This window comes from Geotrypetes seraphini, chromosome 16 (assembly GCF_902459505.1).
Source record: "Geotrypetes seraphini chromosome 16, aGeoSer1.1, whole genome shotgun sequence".
Lineage (NCBI taxonomy): Eukaryota > Metazoa > Chordata > Amphibia > Gymnophiona > Dermophiidae > Geotrypetes > Geotrypetes seraphini.
In genome coordinates this window covers 9,514,305-9,534,803 of record NC_047099.1, presented here as the reverse complement: position 1 = coordinate 9,534,803, position 20,499 = coordinate 9,514,305, and the positions used below count along the sequence as shown (strand labels likewise).

General features: G+C 44.4%; 2 protein-coding genes across 3 annotated transcripts in view; one reads left to right on the top strand and one right to left on the bottom strand.

Moving 5' to 3' along the window:
- The window catches only part of TOX4 (TOX high mobility group box family member 4), a 39,857-nt gene extending 37,770 nt beyond the window's left edge, over window positions 1-2,087 (top strand). The window contains exon 9 of the mRNA XM_033925290.1: window positions 656-2,087. Within this exon, the coding sequence (XP_033781181.1) occupies window positions 656-716 (61 nt within the window). The 3' untranslated portion in view covers window positions 717-2,087. The remainder of the gene's footprint in view (window positions 1-655) is intronic.
- A 615-nt stretch (window positions 2,088-2,702) lies between these two features.
- Window positions 2,703-19,767, bottom strand: METTL3 (methyltransferase like 3). Of its 2 annotated transcripts, XM_033925292.1 has the most exons (11): window positions 19,521-19,767; window positions 15,453-15,661; window positions 11,260-11,649; window positions 10,922-11,097; window positions 10,188-10,407; window positions 9,868-10,055; window positions 7,566-7,604; window positions 7,304-7,412; window positions 7,155-7,220; window positions 6,165-6,277; window positions 2,703-4,006 (listed from the first exon to the last, which is right to left on the bottom strand). In XM_033925292.1, exons 1-11 carry the CDS (start codon window positions 19,621-19,623, stop codon window positions 3,895-3,897), a joined length of 1,725 nt encoding a protein of 574 aa, XP_033781183.1. In that variant the 5' UTR covers window positions 19,624-19,767; the 3' UTR covers window positions 2,703-3,894. The 2 variants fall into 2 exon arrangements, with proteins under 2 accessions (XP_033781183.1, XP_033781184.1); XM_033925293.1 differs by lacking the exon at window positions 15,453-15,661 and having other exon boundaries at window positions 19,521-19,703.
- Between the last annotated feature and the right edge of the window lie 732 nt (window positions 19,768-20,499).

Below are 20,499 nucleotides of genomic sequence, written 5' to 3'. Positions count from 1 at the left end.
GCCTCAAACACTTTAAAATCCTAAGTGGCAACATACTAGAGCTTAGATTGTGATGTCATAATGCCTCAGTCCACCAATGCCTAAGCCTCAAACACTTTAAAATCCTAAGTGGCAACATACTAGAGCTTAGATTGTGATGTCATAATGCCTCAGTCCACCAATGCCTAAGCCTCAAACACTTTAAAATCTTAAGTGTTCGAGGCTTGTGCAGTTTAGGCAGAGCTTACAGGAATGGGACAGCAACAGAACTCACGGGGACGGGGAAATCAAGTTTCTGCGGGTGTGGGGAAAAAATTTGTCTCCATGTCTTTCTCTACATTAGGGTAGCATTATTCCACAAGTGCTAGACTATCCCCCTCTTTTACTAAGGGGCGCTATGCTTTTAAGTGCACGCTAATCACGCCCTAAACAGCCCTAACAGTGTGTATGTTATCCTATGGATGCATTAGCGGTTAGCGCACGTGTTGATTTAGCGCGCAAACGCTTAGCGCACCTTAGTAAAAGAGAGCCTATGTCATGACGGAGGGTAATTTAGATACATTAGAGTAATGCAAGTTGTATTGTTGCTGCTTTGAAGTAACGATAACCAGTTATTTCACAGTGGTATATTTAATAAATTGACATTTCTCTCTTTTCAATCTCCCCTAAACTCTAGGGATGTTTTCTTAGCCTGGGTTGCAGCCAGGAACCAGAGCAATGTTGCAGCTGTGAAATAATTCATCCCGTCTATCAGATAGAGGACATGGCAGTAAAGTACCAGAAGAGCAAAAGGAAGAAATTGAGGCTGTGGTAGATCAAATAGGTCTCTGTATAATGATTCCATGCACAATATTTCCTGTGGAAAGGGTCATTTTTGTCCTAATTGCAGAACAAACCAATTTTGAAGTGTCAGTAGGGATTTTTTTTTATTGTTAGGGGGTGGGGAGGGTGGTGGTGGTTAAAAATATAAATGACTTGTGAATTTTGTAGGTCTGTGGAAAACAGGGAATGCAAATAAACTTACCTGAGCCATATTATTTTAGATGGAATTGATCAGGGCTGCAATCTGCTCTCTGGCCACATGATGTTGCCATCGTGCTATGGACATGAGCATTTTTCTCTTGTGAGGGCCTTTCAGTTAAAGGTGGTTCAGAGTTCTTCTCCTACGAACACCTTAATATTGTGACACCAGGGAAGAGATTTAATTTTTAAGCTAATTTATTGTAGAGGGAGATTGCCCATAAGCAACATAACTGTTCTGGTATTTCTAAAAACTATCCTCATCCTCACCATCCTTCCTGGATGCAACGTGAATTTTTCCGCTGGCCCTTGCGAAGAGAGGACTGAAAGTATCACCATTGTTTCAGAGTTGTGCTGCAACAATGACCCTCTTTTTTTTTTTTTGCTGAGGGATTGACCTTGTTTGCTGTTAATGTAGAGTGAAAATAGCTTTTAAAGCTTTGGATGAGGGAGAATGACTTTGGATGTTTCTAACTTCATCCAGTCCGTTCAAATAAGAAAACATGCTTGTACTTTTCTGAGACATTTTATCTCTGCTACATTGGCTGAGGCTGAAAAGCAGCTGGGCTGGACAGTCATGGACAAAGACATATACTGGAGTCACTGAACTGAATCTTTATTACTAGGACTCTTAACAGCAGCACCAACCACATTCTGCTTCCACTCGTCTATTGCCTCTCTGCAGTAACTGAATGAAAAAGTAACATACAACCCATGAAAAGGAGCAGCCAGCCAGCACCCGTTCAGATTATTTTTATAGACATTGCAGCAACTGCTGTTCCTAATGGAAATGTACGGGCAACAAACCAGCCACAGTGCATGTAAAAGCCTCAAAAACGGGGGCCCCTACACCACTGCCAGACCAAATTGGACCAATTTCCCCTTCAGCTGTAGTGCACAATGAACTACTTGTAGTTCTTTCCCCCAATACAGTGCAAGAAATCTGTTTCTGGTGTCTCTTTCCTGGATCTGCTGCTGGTCAATTGAGTTGGGGAAAGTGCACATGGTGTGCTGAAGGTGGTAGGTACCTGGGTGTGGTTTATAGAGAATGGTGCAACAGAATATAAATAAATAACCATCCATTTGCAGCAGTGACTTTTCTCTGCTTATTGTATTTGCCTTTTTTTTTTTTTAACCTTAGAAGATGACACGGGGATAGAATTTATCCCCTCGGTTAACTGTGGGGAAACCATCCCCGTGTCATTTTTTAAGAAGGAAGAATCAATTCTGTCACCATGTCAGTCCCCGCAGATAACCACAGGAAACCATCCCTGTGTCATTATTTAAGGAGAGAGGGAAGAATCAGAGTCTGAATGGGCCCAGCCACTGACCCTCAAGCCCTTGCATTGAAGAATGCTGGTGTAAAAAGACTAAGATTGAGATAAACACTAAAGAATGATATGGGATGGTTTCCCAGTGCGGGGATGGACACTAACAGCTCCTGGTGTTGGGGTATTAGTAAAATATGCTGCAGTATGTTCATCCCTCAGCAGCTTATGTCCTAAAACCAGTTAGAGGTTCAGCTTATTCTAAGATTGCCTTTGTCAACTACCTTGTCTTTCGAGTAATCTCAACAGCAAACTGTTACCTGCATTACAAGCCGAAGAATATGTTCCATATCAAAAATAAGAATTTTACTCTACATGTACTAAAAACATATGTTTAATTTGTATTTTAAAAAATGTAAATTGCATTGAGGAGTAATCTAGAACTCGTTCCAGAAACAGTTCATTTTTTTTTTTTGCCTTTTACATCACATCCTTGACTTTTTTTTTTTTTTTTTAAGTATTTGTTACTTTTCTTATCTTACTAATTGGGTTCAATAAATAAAACGTTGAAAGCCTAGAAACAGGTCAAGCTGGAGGCAAAAGTTGCTGCTGATAGCTGAGGGATCCTCATCCAGGCAAAGGCACTGCTTCACAAAGTCAACCACACCATCCTTTACAAGCTTCAGTATACGATACCAATAACTTCTGTGAGAGAGCGATAATAAATTTCAACTAGGGACTACATCCTCTCTTTCATCTTCCGAGAGGCTGGACCAGCTCCTGTAAGCATCCATTTAACATGTGTAATGTGTACAAATCACATTCTTCCCCCAGGAACATTTCTTGATGACCTCAGGGCCAGTTTGGTTCTTAGCATCAGCAAAAAGCACCAGGGGACTCCCGAACAAGGATAGTAGAATTTTATTGAGACCTGAGGCAGGGGTCACTGGCATAGAAAACCTCAATAGAATATCTTCCTGAGCTTCCAACAAACTCTCTGTAATCAGGCAAAGCAGAGCCACGGACTCTGATGCAGGCACATATAATGAAAAACAGCCTGTCTCAGGTATCACAATAAAGTCCTTCTACCGTATCTTTGTTCTCGAGGCCTTCGGTACTTATCTTGCCCTCCCTTTTTTTTGTTTTCTGATTTGCCACTTTGGTTTTCAGGACAACCAGACTGAAATATCCATCACAGATATAAAGCAAGTCCTTCCTAAGTCCTGAAAGCCAAACAGGCTTTTGAAAAGCCTGATCCAAGATTACCTCGCCCATATACCCTTCCACTACAGCAACTGCAAAACTGCTATTAAAAGGGGATACTGTTCTGCCAAGCATAAGTTATACCATTAATGGCTGGTCGGTGAACTAACTGCAAGGCTAGTATGATTTCTTTTCACTGTATACTGAGATTTGCATGACAAATGGTTCCTAGGGATGAGAAAATGAAAGAGCCGCAGTCTGGTCTCTCCACACGATGGCGCCATTGCTTTGCTGGTATCAGAACATTCTCTGGTAAAGGAGGCTTATCCAGTGATGCACATTGGAGGTCAAAGTTCATTTCATTACAGATACAGCTCTTGCTATCCTTAGGTAAAACCCTCTTGAGTGGATCCCTAAAAAGAGTCTACATGTTTTTGGGTTTGGAGATGATCCCATCTGGATAGCGCTCCTTGAAACGGGCCACCACATCAGGGTCAAGCAAGTGAATTCCATCCAACTGATTCCCCAGGGTAATCCTGGCAAGAGAGAGACAGAATTAACCTTTTCAGCACCACAACTTCAATGCCCTAATTACACCTACAGAATGACATGAGGACAAATTTGTCCCTGTCCTGATGGGATCTCAATATCCCCATCCCGAACCTTTCCTGCAACTTCTGCCTTAATCACTTATGATTTTTAAAGTTTGTGCAGGTGAGTACTGCCGCTCGTAGGGACGGAGATAGAAAGATCCCGTGGGGACAGGGAAAATTTGTCCCTGTGTCATTCTCTACGAGCCTAGTATTTATAAACAAGTATGCTTAAATGGATACAATTCACAGAAACTTATATTTAGCAAAACTATTGAAATCAAGGTATGCAATCTTCACAAGTTATAATATCAATACCTTGAATCTCCAAACTTATCCCTGAACCTCAGCAATATCACTCAAGACTCAAACACTTCATTGCTTTAAGCTTTATGCGTCAAGTTTGTCATAGGTTCTCAACCCAATAATTTAATTTTTCTTTTAAAGTTAATAATCCTTTCTAAATTGCTTTTCAAAACATTCAAATTATATATTAAATTATTGGGTTGAGAACCTATGACAAATTGACACACAAAGCTTAAGACAAGAAGTGTTTGAGCCTCCAGTGGCGTTGCTGAGGTTCAGGGACAAGTTTGGAGATTCAAGATATTGATATTATAACATGTAAATGGATACAATAACATGTTTACAACAAGTGAACAGTTACCATAAACAAAAGGCAGTGGTATATAGCCTTCATCTACCCTCGGCAGATTACAGAATCTAAATTACGCTGATACAACATGCCGTCCACCTAAAAACTTTCCCAACCCATTCTCCATAGTGTTAAGGGGAAAGGGAATAGGACTTGTATATTGCTTTTTTTGTGGTTATACATTCAAAGTGGTTTACATACACACAGGCACTTATTTTATACCTGGGGCAATGGAGGATTAAGTGACTTGCCCAGGGTCACAAGGAGCAGCACTGGGATTTGATCCCACAACCTCAGGGTGCTGAAACAGCAGCTCTGCTATTAGGCCACTCCTCATCTCACCTTAGTCTGTCAGCTACAAATAAATTGATGTTTTGTTAAAATGAATGCATGAAGATTTATTTTTTACCAAGAAAGGGGCCCTTGTCCCACTTATACAAGGTCCCCCTGCTCTAAAAGAGCATTTGTGTGTGTTTAAGGCTGTTCAAAGAAGAGCGGCCAAGATGATAAAGGGGATGGAACGCCTCTCATATGAGGAAAATAATAATAAATACAGTGGTACCTTGGATTACGAGCATAATCCGTTCCAGGATTTAATGGTTGGGATCATTAGATGTGATAATTTAGTAGCTTAGTATGTCAAATGCAATTTATATTTTGTATTGAGATTATTGTAAAAAAAATTATCAAAATAAAGAATTTAAAAAAAAAAAGAGAGAGAAGGATGAGGATAGATTAGAGGCCTTTGGATCTAGCCAAGAACAACTCACTGGAAACTTTAGTAAGGGCAGTCTCCGTGGAATGGAGCAGGCGAAAGCCTCACTGAAGCAGATCCAGAATAGCATGGGATAAGAGGAAGTCCAGGCAACAGCGGTGAACAGCACATTCAAGTAACTTGGATAAGAAGGGAGATGGGGTGATAGTTGTGGGGTCCAGTGAGGGTTTCTTAAGGAGGGTTGTGACAACGGCATGTTTGAAGGTATCGGGGACAGCTGCAGTGGACAGCGATAGGTTGAGGATGTGACAGATAGGAGGGATGACAAAGGGCGAGATAACACCAAGTAGGTTAGTGGGAATCGGATCGGAGGAGCAGGTAGTGGGTTTGGAGGATGAGATAAGTGTGGTTTCCTCCTCAGTGATCTCAAAGAAAGAGGAGAGGGTGGCAGGTGTTGAGGGGAGGTTAGTAGAAGAGGCAGATGGAGGGAGGGTATGGGGAAGCAGTCTGGTTGAGAGTTCAAAGTGAATCTTCTGAATCCTATTGTAGAAGAACTCTGCCATTGTCTGGAGAGAAATTGAAGGAATAGGCGGAGAAGGTGCTTTGAGTAGGGATTTTAGTGTGGTAAAAAAACGGCGATGATTGGAACTAAGAGAAGTAGTTAACTGGATATAGTATTCTTGTTTGGCCAGCGAGAGAGCAGATTTATGGGTGGAAGAGGAGGGCGGACTCACCAGTTGGGCTGTACATTGTGGGGCCGTCCAAATAGTTCAATCTTACGGGTCCCGGGAGAGAGACGCTCAATCATTCCATAGATTTCATCCGGTTTGTGACTGGTGGAGCGAACCTAGGGAAAAGAAACCATTCCTTGAAGAGACATAGTCATAATGATGTTCGTCATTGAGGCAACCTGTATGCTATGTGCAATTTTATATCTTGATGTATTTTACAATTTGGACAGTTTTCTTGGCTTTAATGATGTTCGTCGCTGAAGCAACAAACATGTCATATGCAATTTGATTTTCTGTATGTAAGTGTGCAATTTGTTTTATACTGGTTTTTTATGTGATTTGTACGTTAAATGTAATATTTTTATTGTGTATGTAAATGTGTAACTCGCCCTGGACAAGGGCGGGGGATAAACACAAAACCAAATGTAACATCACCAGCAGGGGGTGCTGTGGGAGACAGTAACAGCATTGGGGAAAAAACATCTCACATCTGAAAAAGATCAGTGGCTGGGGGAGGGAGAAGAACTGTAGGGAACAGAGGGGGAAGCGTGTTTCTTGTGGGGTAGAGAATGACAGGATGAATATTACCCGCGGCTAGCTTGCTGGAATGAGGAGTAAAAAAACCTGGTGGCAGTAGGTACAGGGACAATGGCCTTGTCCCTGCAGTAAAGTATCTGCCGCGTTGCTTCCCTTCCCACCCCTCCCAATCTGCAGCCCCACTCGCTCCCTTCCCACCATTGGCAAAAACAAACAAACATCCATTCATCTAGCCATCTCCCCCTCACCTTCACGTGTGCTCTTTAACAGTTTTCTCTTTCGGAAGTGCCAGGACGTGGTCACCATTCTCACAAGTCCCGCGCAATGGTTGACTGGGTGGGGACTGAGCTTGAGGAGACGGGGTGGAGACAGGGACCGAGTTTGCGGGGACAGGGACAAATTTTTTTCTCCATGTCATTCTCTACTATGGGATTCACACATCGAAAAGAATCTCACCTCTGCCACTATTACATCACAGTCTAGTCCTCTGTTAAATCCTTGTGGGTTTCCTTTCACGCCAACCTAAAGAAAGAAGAAGGCTGTTAACCTTTGCGTCATCAGTTCCACCTCTGTCCTCACTGAGCTGATCATTCAAAGGATATTACCAGGCAGTGCTCCTTGCCATGGTTCAGCCAGTGTCCTGTACGGCCAGTCCGGATAATCCGCTGCAGCTGGTTTGTCTTTACCCAGATGATTTCATCAACTCTATCGTACCTAGGAGAGGTTGGGGATAAGCATACAAATCACTGCTATAAAATCAAAACAATCCCTTAAGAACCTCCAATGACAGCCCCACCTTCCCAGCAAGCAACAGATTGGATTTCAGGCCTTTCAAAGATGGTATCCAGGCTCTGGGACAAAACTTACCCCCACAGTTTGAGGCATTCTCTACCCAATTCCATCGCCCTGAAAAATATATTTAAAAAAAAAAAAAATTCTGAAAGATCTGCCAAGTTTCAAGTTTAATTAAAAATTTTGATTAAATCGCAATATCAGGTTTCAAAGCAATGTAGAATTTGTATAAAATAAGAAGGACAAATAACATTTAAAAATCGAATGCAAAGACAGACACAAAAAGGTAAACTGGATGATAATCCCACTCTTAAATTGAGAGGTCCCTTAATTTGCAATGTCAAACACAATAATCTATCAAATCTAATGCTGTTATATTATATTTCCCCCTCAATATTCACAGGGGTTAGGAGCAGAGTCGGTCCGCGAATATTAAAAAAAATGTGAATAACTTTTAGGGCTGGCTCTGACCCCCCCCCCCCCCCCGCCTCCCTCCTGCGTCCCGGACCTTCCCCAGACCTTACCTGGTGGTCTAGCAGCGACGCGGGCAGAATCGATCTTCCTACGCTCCTGCCCCGTGCAGAGCCGTCATGAAAATGGCTGCCGTGAGTTCAGTCTCAAGACAACGGGAACTCACGGCAGCTATTTTGATGAAGGCTCTGCACGGGGCAGGAGCATAGGAAGATCTATCCTGCCCCGCGTCGTCGCCTGTCCACCAGGTAAGGTCTGGGGAAGGTCCGGGATGCTGCGTTTCTTTTCCCCCCCAAAAAAATTGTGGATAACCGAATCCGCGGGTACTGAAACTGCGAATTCGGAGGGAGAAGTGTATTGCCTTTTAATTTACTTCTTTTTTATATGATCTTTTTGTGTTGTGCACGCAAATACAGTTTACTAAAACCTTACGTGGTGTGATGCGGTTTTAACGCAGCTATAGTTATATGGAGTCTCCCTGATGATGTAATAGGAAACTCAGCTGGAGCTGGAGAACCAAGAAAAGGAGAAATGGACAACAGCAGAATAATTTAGGGTAAAACAGAAGACTGGCAAAGCTATTTATTTGATTGATAATATAGGATATATCACTAGTTCCACTTAATACTGCATGAGTACACTTTGGGAATATATGAACTTGTGGACCGCAGATCCTCATCACATATCATCGCCACGGAATATCTATGCTAAAGATAATAATAATAATTTTATTTCTTATATACCACCAAAGCCATGGTAGTCCGAGACGGTTTACAACAAGAAGAACTAGACAATCAGCAACATAGTTACAATGAAGAAGCAATGAATTCAGTATACAGAATAGGAGAGATAATGTAGATAAGTAGCGATTTTACGTTGGTTTATGCTTGAATTTTGCTGCTGGTTTTATTATATCAGTTTGATGGGAACTTTTAATTTTTCTTGTGTATTTTTAATTATTATTTCTTATTTTCACTATAACAACGGTAGGAGTCACCCACTACTTGAAAGCACCAACAGACTATTCTAAATATAGAAAGAGTAACTTTGCTTATTTTGTTTCTTTGTTAAGTCTCTCTGCTCTCTCTCTTGTTCCCTTTTATATTATTACTCCGTGCCGCTAGGGAAGAGCCAAAGCTGACGCGGCTCTTCCCTAGCGGCACGGAGTAATAATATCAAATAAATATAAAAGGCTCTTAAGAGGCCTCGTTCAAGTTTAAGAATCAAATGCATCTTTATACAAGAAACATGTTAGCATTCCTTTGAATTTATTAAGGATTTTTTCTTTCCTAAGCTGTGCCAGCAGTGAGCTTCAGATGTGACTGAAAAGGGAGCATCCCATCGTGTATTTATAACTCTTAAGGATGGAACGGAAAGTAGGTTTTTAATCTTCTGATCTTAAGGCGCAATAGTACAGCTGTTTGTGGGTTTCTCAGTTCTGAAATAGCAGGGAATGCTGCAGGCCAGGGGTCTAGTGCAGGGGTAGGCAATTCCGGTCCTCGAGAGCCGGAGCCAGGTCAGGTTTTCAGGATATCCACAATAAATATGCACGAGATAGATTTGCATCTCAAAAAGACAGTGCATGCAAATCTATCTCATACATATTCATTGTAGATATCCTGAAAACCTGACCTGGCTCCGGCTCTCGAGGACCAGAATTGCCTACCCCTGGTCTAGTGCAATGGTAGATCTGTGTACAATGGATTTCAGTGCCACACTAACATGGCATGTTGAAAGGCAGGAGTAATGTACTTTGCCACACCTAGGGGAGAGGGTAGGTGTAGGATCTCAGGTGCACTTGGTCTCAGTTCTGGTGTGGGAAGGTAAAAGGAAAGTACTTTAGCAGAGCTTTGGGTCTCTCTCCCTTTACTAGAATAGCAAAGGCTGCTGCTTTCCTGTCTCTCACCTCCCTGTAACCCAGAGGAAGAGGAAGCCTTCGTCCTGCAGAACGGGAATCTTCAGTTTCCTCATCTCATCATCCGTCAAGGTCCCGTAGGGGAGCTCCATGTGGATGTCCCAAGGGGGATCTGCCATCACTACGGCAAACTTCCCCAGGATGCTGATGTCAAGGTACCGGATATCACAGCGGATCCACTGAAAAAGATTGCATTCCGTAACTGCAGAGCAACATTGGCAAGAGATGCACAAAATGCACTCTGCGCTGATGTCCAAATGCCAGAGTGGAAATAATTAAAGCCTATTCCCCTGCCCCTCTGTACTTCATACCTGAGGAGGGAACAGCCTGTCTACACTGGAGTCCCTCCCGCTGACCCCTTTGGCCAGCGCTAGCACCTGGCCTGCTGGGTTGTCGGGACTCCCCAAGGTTTCCACATCTGTGCACGAGTCGATCTCGTAGTGTACATACTTGCAAGTGTCCATGTGGAAACAGGTGTTGAGAAAGGAACAGTCCCCCAAGGATTCATCTGTGTGTTTGTTAATGATACGCCTAGAGGAAGGGGAGAGATCGGAATCGTGATTACACTACGTCCCCCTTGGTCTTTGTGAAACAATTTCTGACACTGTCCATGCTTATCTGCCAGTCTCTCTAGATATGTTTCAACCTCCCAGTTCTACATAGGATTGCTAGATTTCCTCTTAAACAAAAAATCAAAGAGGACACCTGGCTCCACCCCATTCTGTCCCCAGCCTCAACCCATTCTGCCTTTGGATCCGCCACCCCCCACGAACCTCTCTGAGCTCGAGGCCACATCTGTAGGGCCGGTGCGCATGCATCGACGCGATGAGGTCACACGCATGCGTGCATATGATGTCACTGTGACAACGTCCGCACATGCGCTAAGGCCCTCCAGACGCAGCCCCGAGCTCAGGGACTTCCAAAACCCGGACAAACTGCCAGGTTTTGGAAATCCTTCCAGACACCTGGACAGTCCTCTAAAAAGAGGACATTTGTGGGTTTTCTCGGACGTCTGGTAACCCTAGTTCCACAACAACCCAAGTACCTGAAGTGCAGTTTGTGGCAGGGTCGTTCCGCGCTGTTCTCCTTCATACACTCTTCCTTTGTGCCGCAATCGCAGAATTCCTGCACTTGTGCCCGGCCTCGTGACCGGAACTTCTCCACGATCGACTGTTCCTTTGCTGTACTGGTGTTCAGTAGCTCCAAGATCTCTTGGCTGACCTGCGGCAGGATGAAACAGGGTCAGGAGGCACTCTCCCAGCATATGAGAGGTAGAGAGAGAGAGAGCAGTTGATGGGGCTGCAGGCCCTCCCTAAAGGGTAACCATCCAATTCCTCTGCAAATACTTGGTCAGGACCTCCCCCTGCCTCCTCTAGGCCGCACCTTTTTGCTCTGCTGTTCTTTGGTGGACTGCTGACTGAGCAGGCTCTCAATCTCTAGATCCAGGTCCGAGGCTTGCTTCCGTGACTTCTTTGGGGGCTCAGTCACCTTCTTTTCTGAGGAGAGACCACTGAGGACAGAGGGAGCAGTTGAGGCTACAGGGTCCTGCTCCAATCGCCGCTTCTGTGCGCCTCCGGCTTCCCCCCCTGCTGCTGGGCTGGCTTTTTTCTCCATCACTGCCATCATAGCTGTGAGCTTGGAGTGGTCGGCAAAGACCACCACGGTTGGACGATCTTCCTCATCCAAGAGGTGACCTTTCACTTCAATCAGCTCCTGGGCTGCAAACTTCTGAAGCAGGCTCTCCACGCACTCCCGTGTCACGGGTGCATCTGGCTGCACAGAGAGAGAAAGCGAGCAATGAGGGGCAGGTCAGGGAGGCACTTGGGTTCTATTCTATTCAGTTTTCTTCTAAACACACAATATACTCAGTTCCTCCAGATAGAAAAATGCATCACAAAGCTCAGGATGTGTTTTGCTGCTCACGATTGGGAATTTTATATAATTTGGAGTTCAACTGAATACTTTTCCCTAAGTCTATAATGCAGAGCAAGCAAAGCTGCATACGCAAGTTATAGAACAGCTACATATGCAAATTAATTGTCTAATCAGTTGTTAATAGGTGCTAACAACTAATTATTAGCTCTAATTGGTGTTGATTGACGTTAACTGGCACAAATTAGCAGTTACGCGTGTAACTGCCGTTATTTGAAATTCTATAGGTGCAAACTTTATCATGCTCGAATGCAAGGCAGGGGTGTGGATATGGGAGGGGGATGGGCAGGTCAGGGATATGCCTAGCAGTAGCACGCACACCTCACAGTCTACTAGTGCTGCCTGATTCAGGGGAAATTTTTCAATTCAATTCGTTTTTCCCGCCCAGTCGGGCATGTTTGGGGTTTTTTCAAACGTCCTGGTGGGTTTATTTTGTAGCCTTTCCATCCCACCCCCTTTTTCCCTCTCCAACCTCATGTCGATGCTGTGATGTAAGCAAAATAAATTTTTAAAAAAGTCTTTTCCTCTCCCTGTTAGGTCCTAGCTCACACTTGCCCTAGATCGGTAGCATGGAACGTTGCTACTCCTTGGGTTTGGGCCAGGTACTAGGGACCTGGATTGGCCACCGTGAGACTGGGCTACTGGGCTGACCCAGTACGGCTGTTCTTATGTTGCTGTCTAACACCAGCTCTGGCAGGATACACATTTCAAATCTGACATAATGTAATCACAAAATAAAAAATAAAATTATTTTTTCTACCTTCTACTGCCATATCCAACATTTGTTTTTTTTCCACTGTCTACCTCTCTCTCTCTCTTTTCCTGCCTTGTGCCCTGGTTCAAACCTCTCTATTCCCCTCCATGCAGCATCTCTCCTTTCCTCCCCTCCCCTCCATTATCATGTGCAACATTTCTTTCTCTCTCTCCACCCTATGTCCATCATTTCTCCCTCCCCTCCACCATATGAAGGATTTCTCCCTCTTACCCCTTTCTACTTCTTTGTTTCATTTCTCCCATCCTCTCCTCCACCCCAACAATTCTTCCTCTCTCCTCCATCTTTCCTACCGTCTCATCCCCCTGAGCAGCAGCTTTCCTCCCCTCTCTCCCAGCCCCCTATGCAGCAGCACCCAACCGACTCTCCCACCATGAGACCTGACATACCTCTGAGGCCTCCTTCTAAAGCACCAACAGCAGCAGTGGACGGTCAGCAGCGGCATCGATCTGAAAGGGCTGCCCTGCTAGGGCTTTCCTCTGCTGCATCATCAGTGATATCATCGGTGACACGGCAGAGAGAAGGCCCTTGCGGGGCAGGCCGCAGAGCAGCCTGTTCAAAGCGATGCGACTGCTGCTTTAGAAGGCCTCGGAAGTATGTCAGATGTCACCTGGGGGGGGTTAGTCGCTGAATCGATCAGTCCAATTTTCTCAGACAACTAATCAATTTGAATCGGGCAGCACTACTGCCTACGGTTAGGCACAAGCATGTGCATTAGTAGTTATGGAAAGATACATCCTCACGCCTAAACTTTGATGTTTAAGGCAATATATGGAGAGACCTCTAATGTACTCTTTCCATAACTCAAGAACAACGCAACGCCTTAAACTTGCCTTCCCTTCTCCCCAGCAGGTTTAACTGAAAAAGCTTTTCGAGTTTACCTTCGAATTTCAGGGGCCCAATTAGAGAATGACATGGGGAGAAATGAGTCCCCGTCCCTGCAGGAACTCAATTTCCCCGTCCTGTCCCCATGAATTTTGTCACTGTCTTGGTTCCATTCCTGCAAGCTATGCCTTAACTGCACAAGCATCGAACACTTATGATTTTAGTGTTTTGAGGCTTGAGCAGATGAGGATGGAGCTTGCAGGCATGGGGCAGGGGCAGAAAAAGAACTTGTGGGGACGGGAAAAAAAATCTGTCCCCGTGTCATTCTCTAGGCCCAAGGTTTGGAACAGCTCCCTAAGTACTACAAATTCAGAAAAATGTTAAAGACATATCTCTTCTCTTTGTAATTTGCAAGAGGTCCACCCCTGTAAAAGACCCCAGAAATCTCACTCTAACTTCAACCAATCATATAATTCTTTTGTAAACCGCAATGAACACAGGCTGAAATTTGCAGGATATAAGAAATGATATGGTATGGTAAATATGGACTTACACAGTGCTTATACAGAAGGAGAAATCAGGTTCTTACCTGCTAATTTACTTTCTTTTAGCCTCTCCAGACCAGCATAGGACCCCCACCCTGTCTATTATTGGGTTTTTGCGTGCAGATTTTCATTTTTCAGTCGTTTTCTAGTATTTTTCTAGGGCCGGGTAGATTAAGAACAGCGGCTGTGGCTTGGCTGGCGAGCTGTGGAGACCTTTGCTATTTGCATTTGTTCCTTTGCATTTTCCAATAGCATTTCTGTTTTTATTTGTTGATACTCCTGTTCAGAGTCTTGTTTGTTTTTTCTGTATATAGTTCTTAGTTCTGCTTAGCTATTTGGCAGACTGAGGTAATTAGGGAGGGGTCACATGATATGTACACTATAGTTCCAAAGTTTTGTCTCAGTTTTCACCTGCTGGTCATGATGAGATATAACCTGCTTGTAAGATTGACCTATGCTGGTCTGGAGAGTTGCTAAAGAATTCACACTTAGGGCCCGAATCTGTAAACAGTGCCCTACCACCGCCTAACTTAATTGGTTTAATCAGTGCACTAATTAGCACTAAAATTTTAGGGTGACTAACTGGCTCCTGGTCGTTAAGGGGTGGACATGGATGACTCCGGCCTGGTTTTGCTGCTGGTTAATTCATGAATTGAAAGATCCTGGTTTTCTTGGAGAAAACTAAATTATAAATCTACTGGGGCAAAACCAGGCAAGGCTCACTCACACTGTTCCTTGCAGCTGACCACAGGCTGAGCCACCATCTAAATGAGAATGCACAGTAAAACCTTCCTCCTTCGCTTTGAAAATTATTATAAGCGTTTGTATCAAATTTTAATAAACTTGAAAGACACTTTAATCAGCACAGAGAACCCGATCTTTATCCTCATATCGGTATAATAAAAGTTTCAAGTTTATTACGTTTTTAATATACCGACCATCAGCAGGTATCTGGCCGGTTTACAATAAAATTATAAAAGAGAAAAGAGTCATAAATATAAAAAGCCGATGGGTGAACATCAAAAACATAACTTGACTAACATGAAAGTGAGGATAAGAGGGAAAGGAGGGGGAAAGTTACATGTTTTGGAGAAGAAAGGGAGAAAGTGGGAATGGGAAAAAACATATTGGAAAGGGTCGCTTATTTTAAAGCGGTTGGTTAAATAAATTGGAATCAGCGAAGTGAAGGAGAGAAGAAAAAGAAGAGAGAAAGAGAAAAAGAAAATATTAAAAAAAAGAGAGAAGGGAAATAGAGAAGAAAAAGAGAAGAAAAGGAAGGTGGCTTTAAGGACAGGCAAAGGCATCACGAAATAAGAACGTCTTCAGGTTGTTTTTGAATTTATCTAAATGTTGTTCTTCTCTAAGTTGTTGTGGTAGGGCATTCCATAATGTTGGTGCGACAACTGTATAATTTATTTTTCGGGTATAGTAAAACGTCCCCATCCTTTCTAGCTAACTAGATTTGAAAGCTACGAGGGTTTAGTATGCATGCAGAATGTTACCGTTGAGATGGCCTGCTGGATAGAAGCAGAATCAGTAGGCAACACCAGGGCAAGGTCGGACAGGTGATGCAGCAGTTTGTTCTCCAGCTCTGGGCTGAAAGTCACATCCTGGGATGAGCCTGCAGGTTTGGGGGTTCCGGTGGACACCACAGGGATGGGGCTATCACTACGAAGGACAGGGGTGAGGACTGCCTCGGGATTTTTAAGGTCTGTCAGGAAAAAAGAAGAGAGGGTGAGTGGGAAGGGTTTTCATAATTGTGTGTCAAAGGACAGATAAGGTAAAAGTTACTGGTATATTTTTGATTCATATTTTATTACATTTTTTAACACAACATTTGAGCTAACTTATAGAAATTTAAGCAGAAAGGTAACAGTATCATTTTCAAAACAGGTCATCATAAAAGTACACTAAAGTCTTAGGCAAGAAAGGAGAAGAAATCAAATATAAATCTCAGCCAGTGAGTAATTTCAATGCACAGGAAGCCTGGCCAAAGGTGCAGGACAATGGCAGCTCAGTTTCAGTTCTGTGTAACATAGTAAATGACGGCAGATAAAGACCTGAACGATCAATCCAGTCTGCCCATAAGTTATACCCATTAAAAAATAAATGATTAGATTAACTTATTTCTGGGCCGTAGACTGTAAAGTCTGGCATTGTCCTAGGTTCCAAATGCTGAAGTTGCCGTCCAAGCTCACTCCAGCCTAACCAACCATCCCATTGTTTGCAGGACATCTACCGTAAAGTCTGGCCAGTAACAGCCTCCTGTTCCATATTAGTGGAGTTCTCATTGATGCCCTCCCCAGCCCATCCCACACCGAATCACCATATATGGAACACAGACCATGCAGGTCTGTCCAATACCGGCCTTAGTTTTTTAATTTACATCCTACATTTTCTAATTAGAGATCCTGTATTTTTATCCCTCGCTTTTTTGAATTCCATCACCATTTTCCTCTCCACCACCTCCCTCGTGAGGGCATTCCAGGCATCTACCATCCTCTCCGTGATGAAGAATTTCCTAACTCTGCTCCTAAGTCTTCCTCCCCATAACCTCAAAGTCTGTCCTCTAGCCCAGTGGTTCCCAACCCTGTCCTGGAGGACCACCAGGCCAGTTGGGTTTTCAGGCTAGCCCTAATGAATATGCATGAGAGAGATTTGCATATAATGGAAGTGAGAGGCATGCAAATCTGCACCATGCATATTCATTAGGGCTAGCCTGAAAACCCGATTGGCCTGGTGGTCCTCCAGGACAGGGTTGGGAACCACTGCTCTAGACTTTTCCAGCTGTCCATGGGAATAGGCTTCCAGGTTTAGAACTCTTTCTTTAACTCCGCGTCTCTCAAACCTTTTTTGCTCTGGCACACTAAATAGAGCAAATGTTTTTCATGGAATATTATAACTAAAATTATAAAATTGCAAAACCAACAAAAAATTAAATTTGAGAGTTATTTATTTAAAGTTCTTTAAGCTATGTATGGGTAATTGTAACAATGGTGAAACTAAAGTAGACAAACACGCATTTCATCAGCCACCATCTGCAGTTTTTCTCTTTTTTTCGATTTAATTTCTGTCAGAGCTGAAAATCCAAGTTCGTAAAGATAAGAAGATCCAAACAGTAACAAAGCCTTGATTGCTTTGTTGCTCAAGTTAGGATAACTTGCAAAAAAATAAAAAATAAAAATTATTTGCCGTTAGTTTGCAAAGACCAATCAAGTCAAATGATGCTTGGCTGGGTGGTTGTATACTCATAACGTTGACAGACTTGCGTATGCGACCTACATGTATACTTATGAAGGGAATTTTTTATATTAAAGTAAAATTCTGGAATCTCTTTGGGGCACACCACTGTGCCATGGCACAAAGTTTGAGAAACACTGCTTTAACCCGTCCCACAGCTTTACATTATGATCTGCACAAAAACAGAAGTGTTGGGACGATCAATTAGTCTGGACCACCATCTAAGTATTCCAGTACATTATTAACCATTTAGACTTGGAAAAAACCAAGCTACAGGAAATGGATCCACTCTTTGGGACCCTGAGAGGTACTTGAGAACTGAATTGGTCACTATCAAAGATAGGATGGTAGGTTTGATGGACTTTGGCTCTGACCCTCTAAGGCAGTATATTGCAATCTGTGTGCTGCGGCATACTAGTGTGCCTCCTGAGATTTGAGGTGTGCCGCGAGATGCTGGGGAGGAAGAGAGGCGCCGGCGCCAGCTGCCTGCCTACAGGACATGCCTCTTGCAGCAAGAGATGCATCCTATAGGCACTCAGCGCCTCTCTTTCCCTGCTGGCACCCCCCACTGGCGGTTCAGAGCCCGTCTGGAGGGCCTTTTGCACATGCGTCAATGTGATGACGTCACACATACGTGCAACGTTGGCGCACTTCTGGATGCCTCGAGCCACAGCCACTACGTTTACTGTGCCGCAGCTCGACAAAGTTTGCAGGGCACTGCTCTATGGCATAGCTTATCCTGCACATGTGACACTTTTTGGTCAGTCCTTATTTGGAACTCGCATCAAAAAGCAGTGTTGTATTTGTGGTCCCAATTCTCCCTATTGTTATCAGTGCTACACGTGTCATAATGCATCAGAATAGGGTTGTCCAAAATCCAGGGGTTCTCTGAAAATCTCTCTCCTGGGACTTTTTATTTCTCTGTATTTTCTTTCCTTTTTCCACACCTCGCCTTTCTGCTAGTTGCTGGCTAAAACATATAACTAACATGTTACAACTTCCTCAGATCTGCCATGTTACTCTTTTCTAGGAGAGGTTTTCAGGCCAGGCCTGGGTTACCTGGCAACCCCATCCTGCAGCCTTATGAGACCCACAGCACGGAATTCAACGGTGAGCAAAATGCCCCTTTGATTTTGGACTGCAATTTCAAAACCAGGACTGCCAAAGGAAAAAAAAAAAAAACAACCCTCCTTCCTGGAACAGGGCAATTCAGCAGGTCTGATCCTTCCCATTGCATCCAAGAGGCTGTTAAAATTTAGGGTTCCCATATGGCTCCAGAAAAAAAGGAGGACGGTTTGAGATAAGGTTACCATATGGCTCCAGAAAAAGACCGATTGAGACATCCAAGTTTTACTTCTGTTGCTTTCAATGGAAGTAAAACCCAGATGTCCCAATTCGTAACCCTAGTTTGAGACATCTGAGTTTTGCTTCCACTGAAAGCAATGGAAGGAGGATTGATTGAGACATCTGGGTTCCCATATAGCTCCAGAAAAATGACAAATTGAGACATGACATATGGTAACCCTGATCTGGGTATTACTTTCATTTAAAGCAAAGGAAGTGCAGTAGTCTCAGTTAACACAATTGGCAAAAAATCGCCAGGGTAAAAAAAAAGTCCACTGAAGCACCAGTGGTAGCGTCGAGACGCAAAATCCTCCCTCCACCAAGCCCGCAAGCAGCTATGAACCCCCCCTCTCTCCCACCTGCCCCGAAGTACCAGTGCAGCAGCAGTCCTGAGCCACAAAGCCCTCCTCCCCCCTCCCTCAAGCCCCAGCAAGAAGCACAGTCCCAACAGGGCTTTTCCTCCAACATGTCACTTTCAATGCATCAGAGGAAAGGCCCTGCTGGGGCTGGCTGCAAACAGCCTGTTTTGAGGCTGCCTCCTACTGACTGTTGCACTGTGGGTAAGGAAGAGCGGGATCGAGGGGGTTTACGACTCTGGACCACCGCCTGCTTCTGCCACATTGAGGTTGAGAGGGAGAGAGGGAGGGGGGGAGGGGGCTTAGTAGCTCAGGATTGCTGCCACTGGTGCTTTGGGGTGGGGATAAATTGAGAGTGTGTTAGTTAAGGTTTCTAACACATTCTAAATTAACCAGAAAAAAAGTTATCCAGTATCCACCAATCCCCGTGTGTGCAGGATAACTGAGAGCCCTGTGAATCTGGGTTCCATGTGCCTCCAGACAGTCCTCCTTTGTCTGGAGGCACATGGATCCCAGATTCACAGGGCAGGATGGGTCCGGTCCTGGTTTTACCCCCGTTGCATGAAGGGATTTGTAGTCCTCCCCCCCCCCCTAAGACCAGCGTGAAGCCAAGATTCAGACCGCCTTTACCCAAGCCCAGCTGCGAGGTGACATCCTTCCTGCGCTGTAGTCGCTCCCTCAGCGACTCCAGCTTCCTCTTGTGCGCCTGGATGTTGCTCCACGTGTCCGACATCTTCCTCCCACCCCGCTCTTCGATGGCGAAGGGACGACTTTAGAGCGACGTCACGGGGGCGCGCCTCGCGGCCTTCCACGCGCCCCCGAAACCCCGCCGCAATCCACTTCCTCCGGTCTCCGGAGCGTTTTTTTTTTATAATTTTTGAGGGGGGTTTAACAGCGCATTTCCGCTCTCGGCCGCGCTTTGATGACGTACTTCCGAGGGCTGTTCGCAGAGCGCCATGTTTGTTGGGGGCGAGAGGAGCGCCGAGTGCCGTCGTTGGTCTCTAGGGGGCGATTTCTGGTGCGTGAAGTCATCATCAGAGGCTCTGTTGAAGTGAAGGTGGCCTAGCAGAAGTGATTTCATTTTTTTGATCTTGTGGGAAATAATGTGTTCAATTTATTGGGAATAAGGATGACTTTTGCATTCCTTCTCTAATGGACTGAAGGCTGGGCTAGTGCTGGCTCTCCTGCACCCTTAGGTTTCAAATGGGCTAGAAGCTACACCCTGCTGATGGACTTTGGGTAGGGTGACCAGAGTTTACTTATGTAAAATCTGGACCCATAGAACCACCCCCCAGGCCGCCCAGTTCCACCCATCCCCAAGCCCCCTCAGTCTGTTCCTCCCAACACAATCTGCTTTTCAAAACACGGAGAAAGTGCTGGGTTTTGAAAAGTCATCCAGACAACTGGTCAGACCCTCTAAAAAGAGGACATGTCCGGGTAAATCCAGACATCTGGTAACCCTAATTTTGGGGACTCCTGGGCCTCAGCAACTTTAACATTCACCCTAAGCAGAAGAGTAAATAATAGGGTTACCATATAGCTCCAGAAAAAGGAGGACGAATTGAAACATCCGGGTTTTCCTCCATTGTTTTCAATGGAAGTAAAACCC

Excerpts from the sequence above, each read along its gene's own strand:
- METTL3 (XM_033925292.1), bottom strand. The coding sequence starts at position 19,623 with ATGTCGGACACGTGGAGCAACATCCAGGCGCACAAGAGGAAGCTGGAG. Across the intron at positions 11,098-11,259 it reads AAGAACAGCAGAGCAAAAAG|GTCAGCCAAGAGATCTTGGA; the intron begins GTGCGGCCTAGA and ends ATCCTGCCGCAG. Across the intron at positions 10,056-10,187 it reads ACAGGCTGTTCCCTCCTCAG|TGGATCCGCTGTGATATCCG; the intron begins GTATGAAGTACA and ends AATCTTTTTCAG.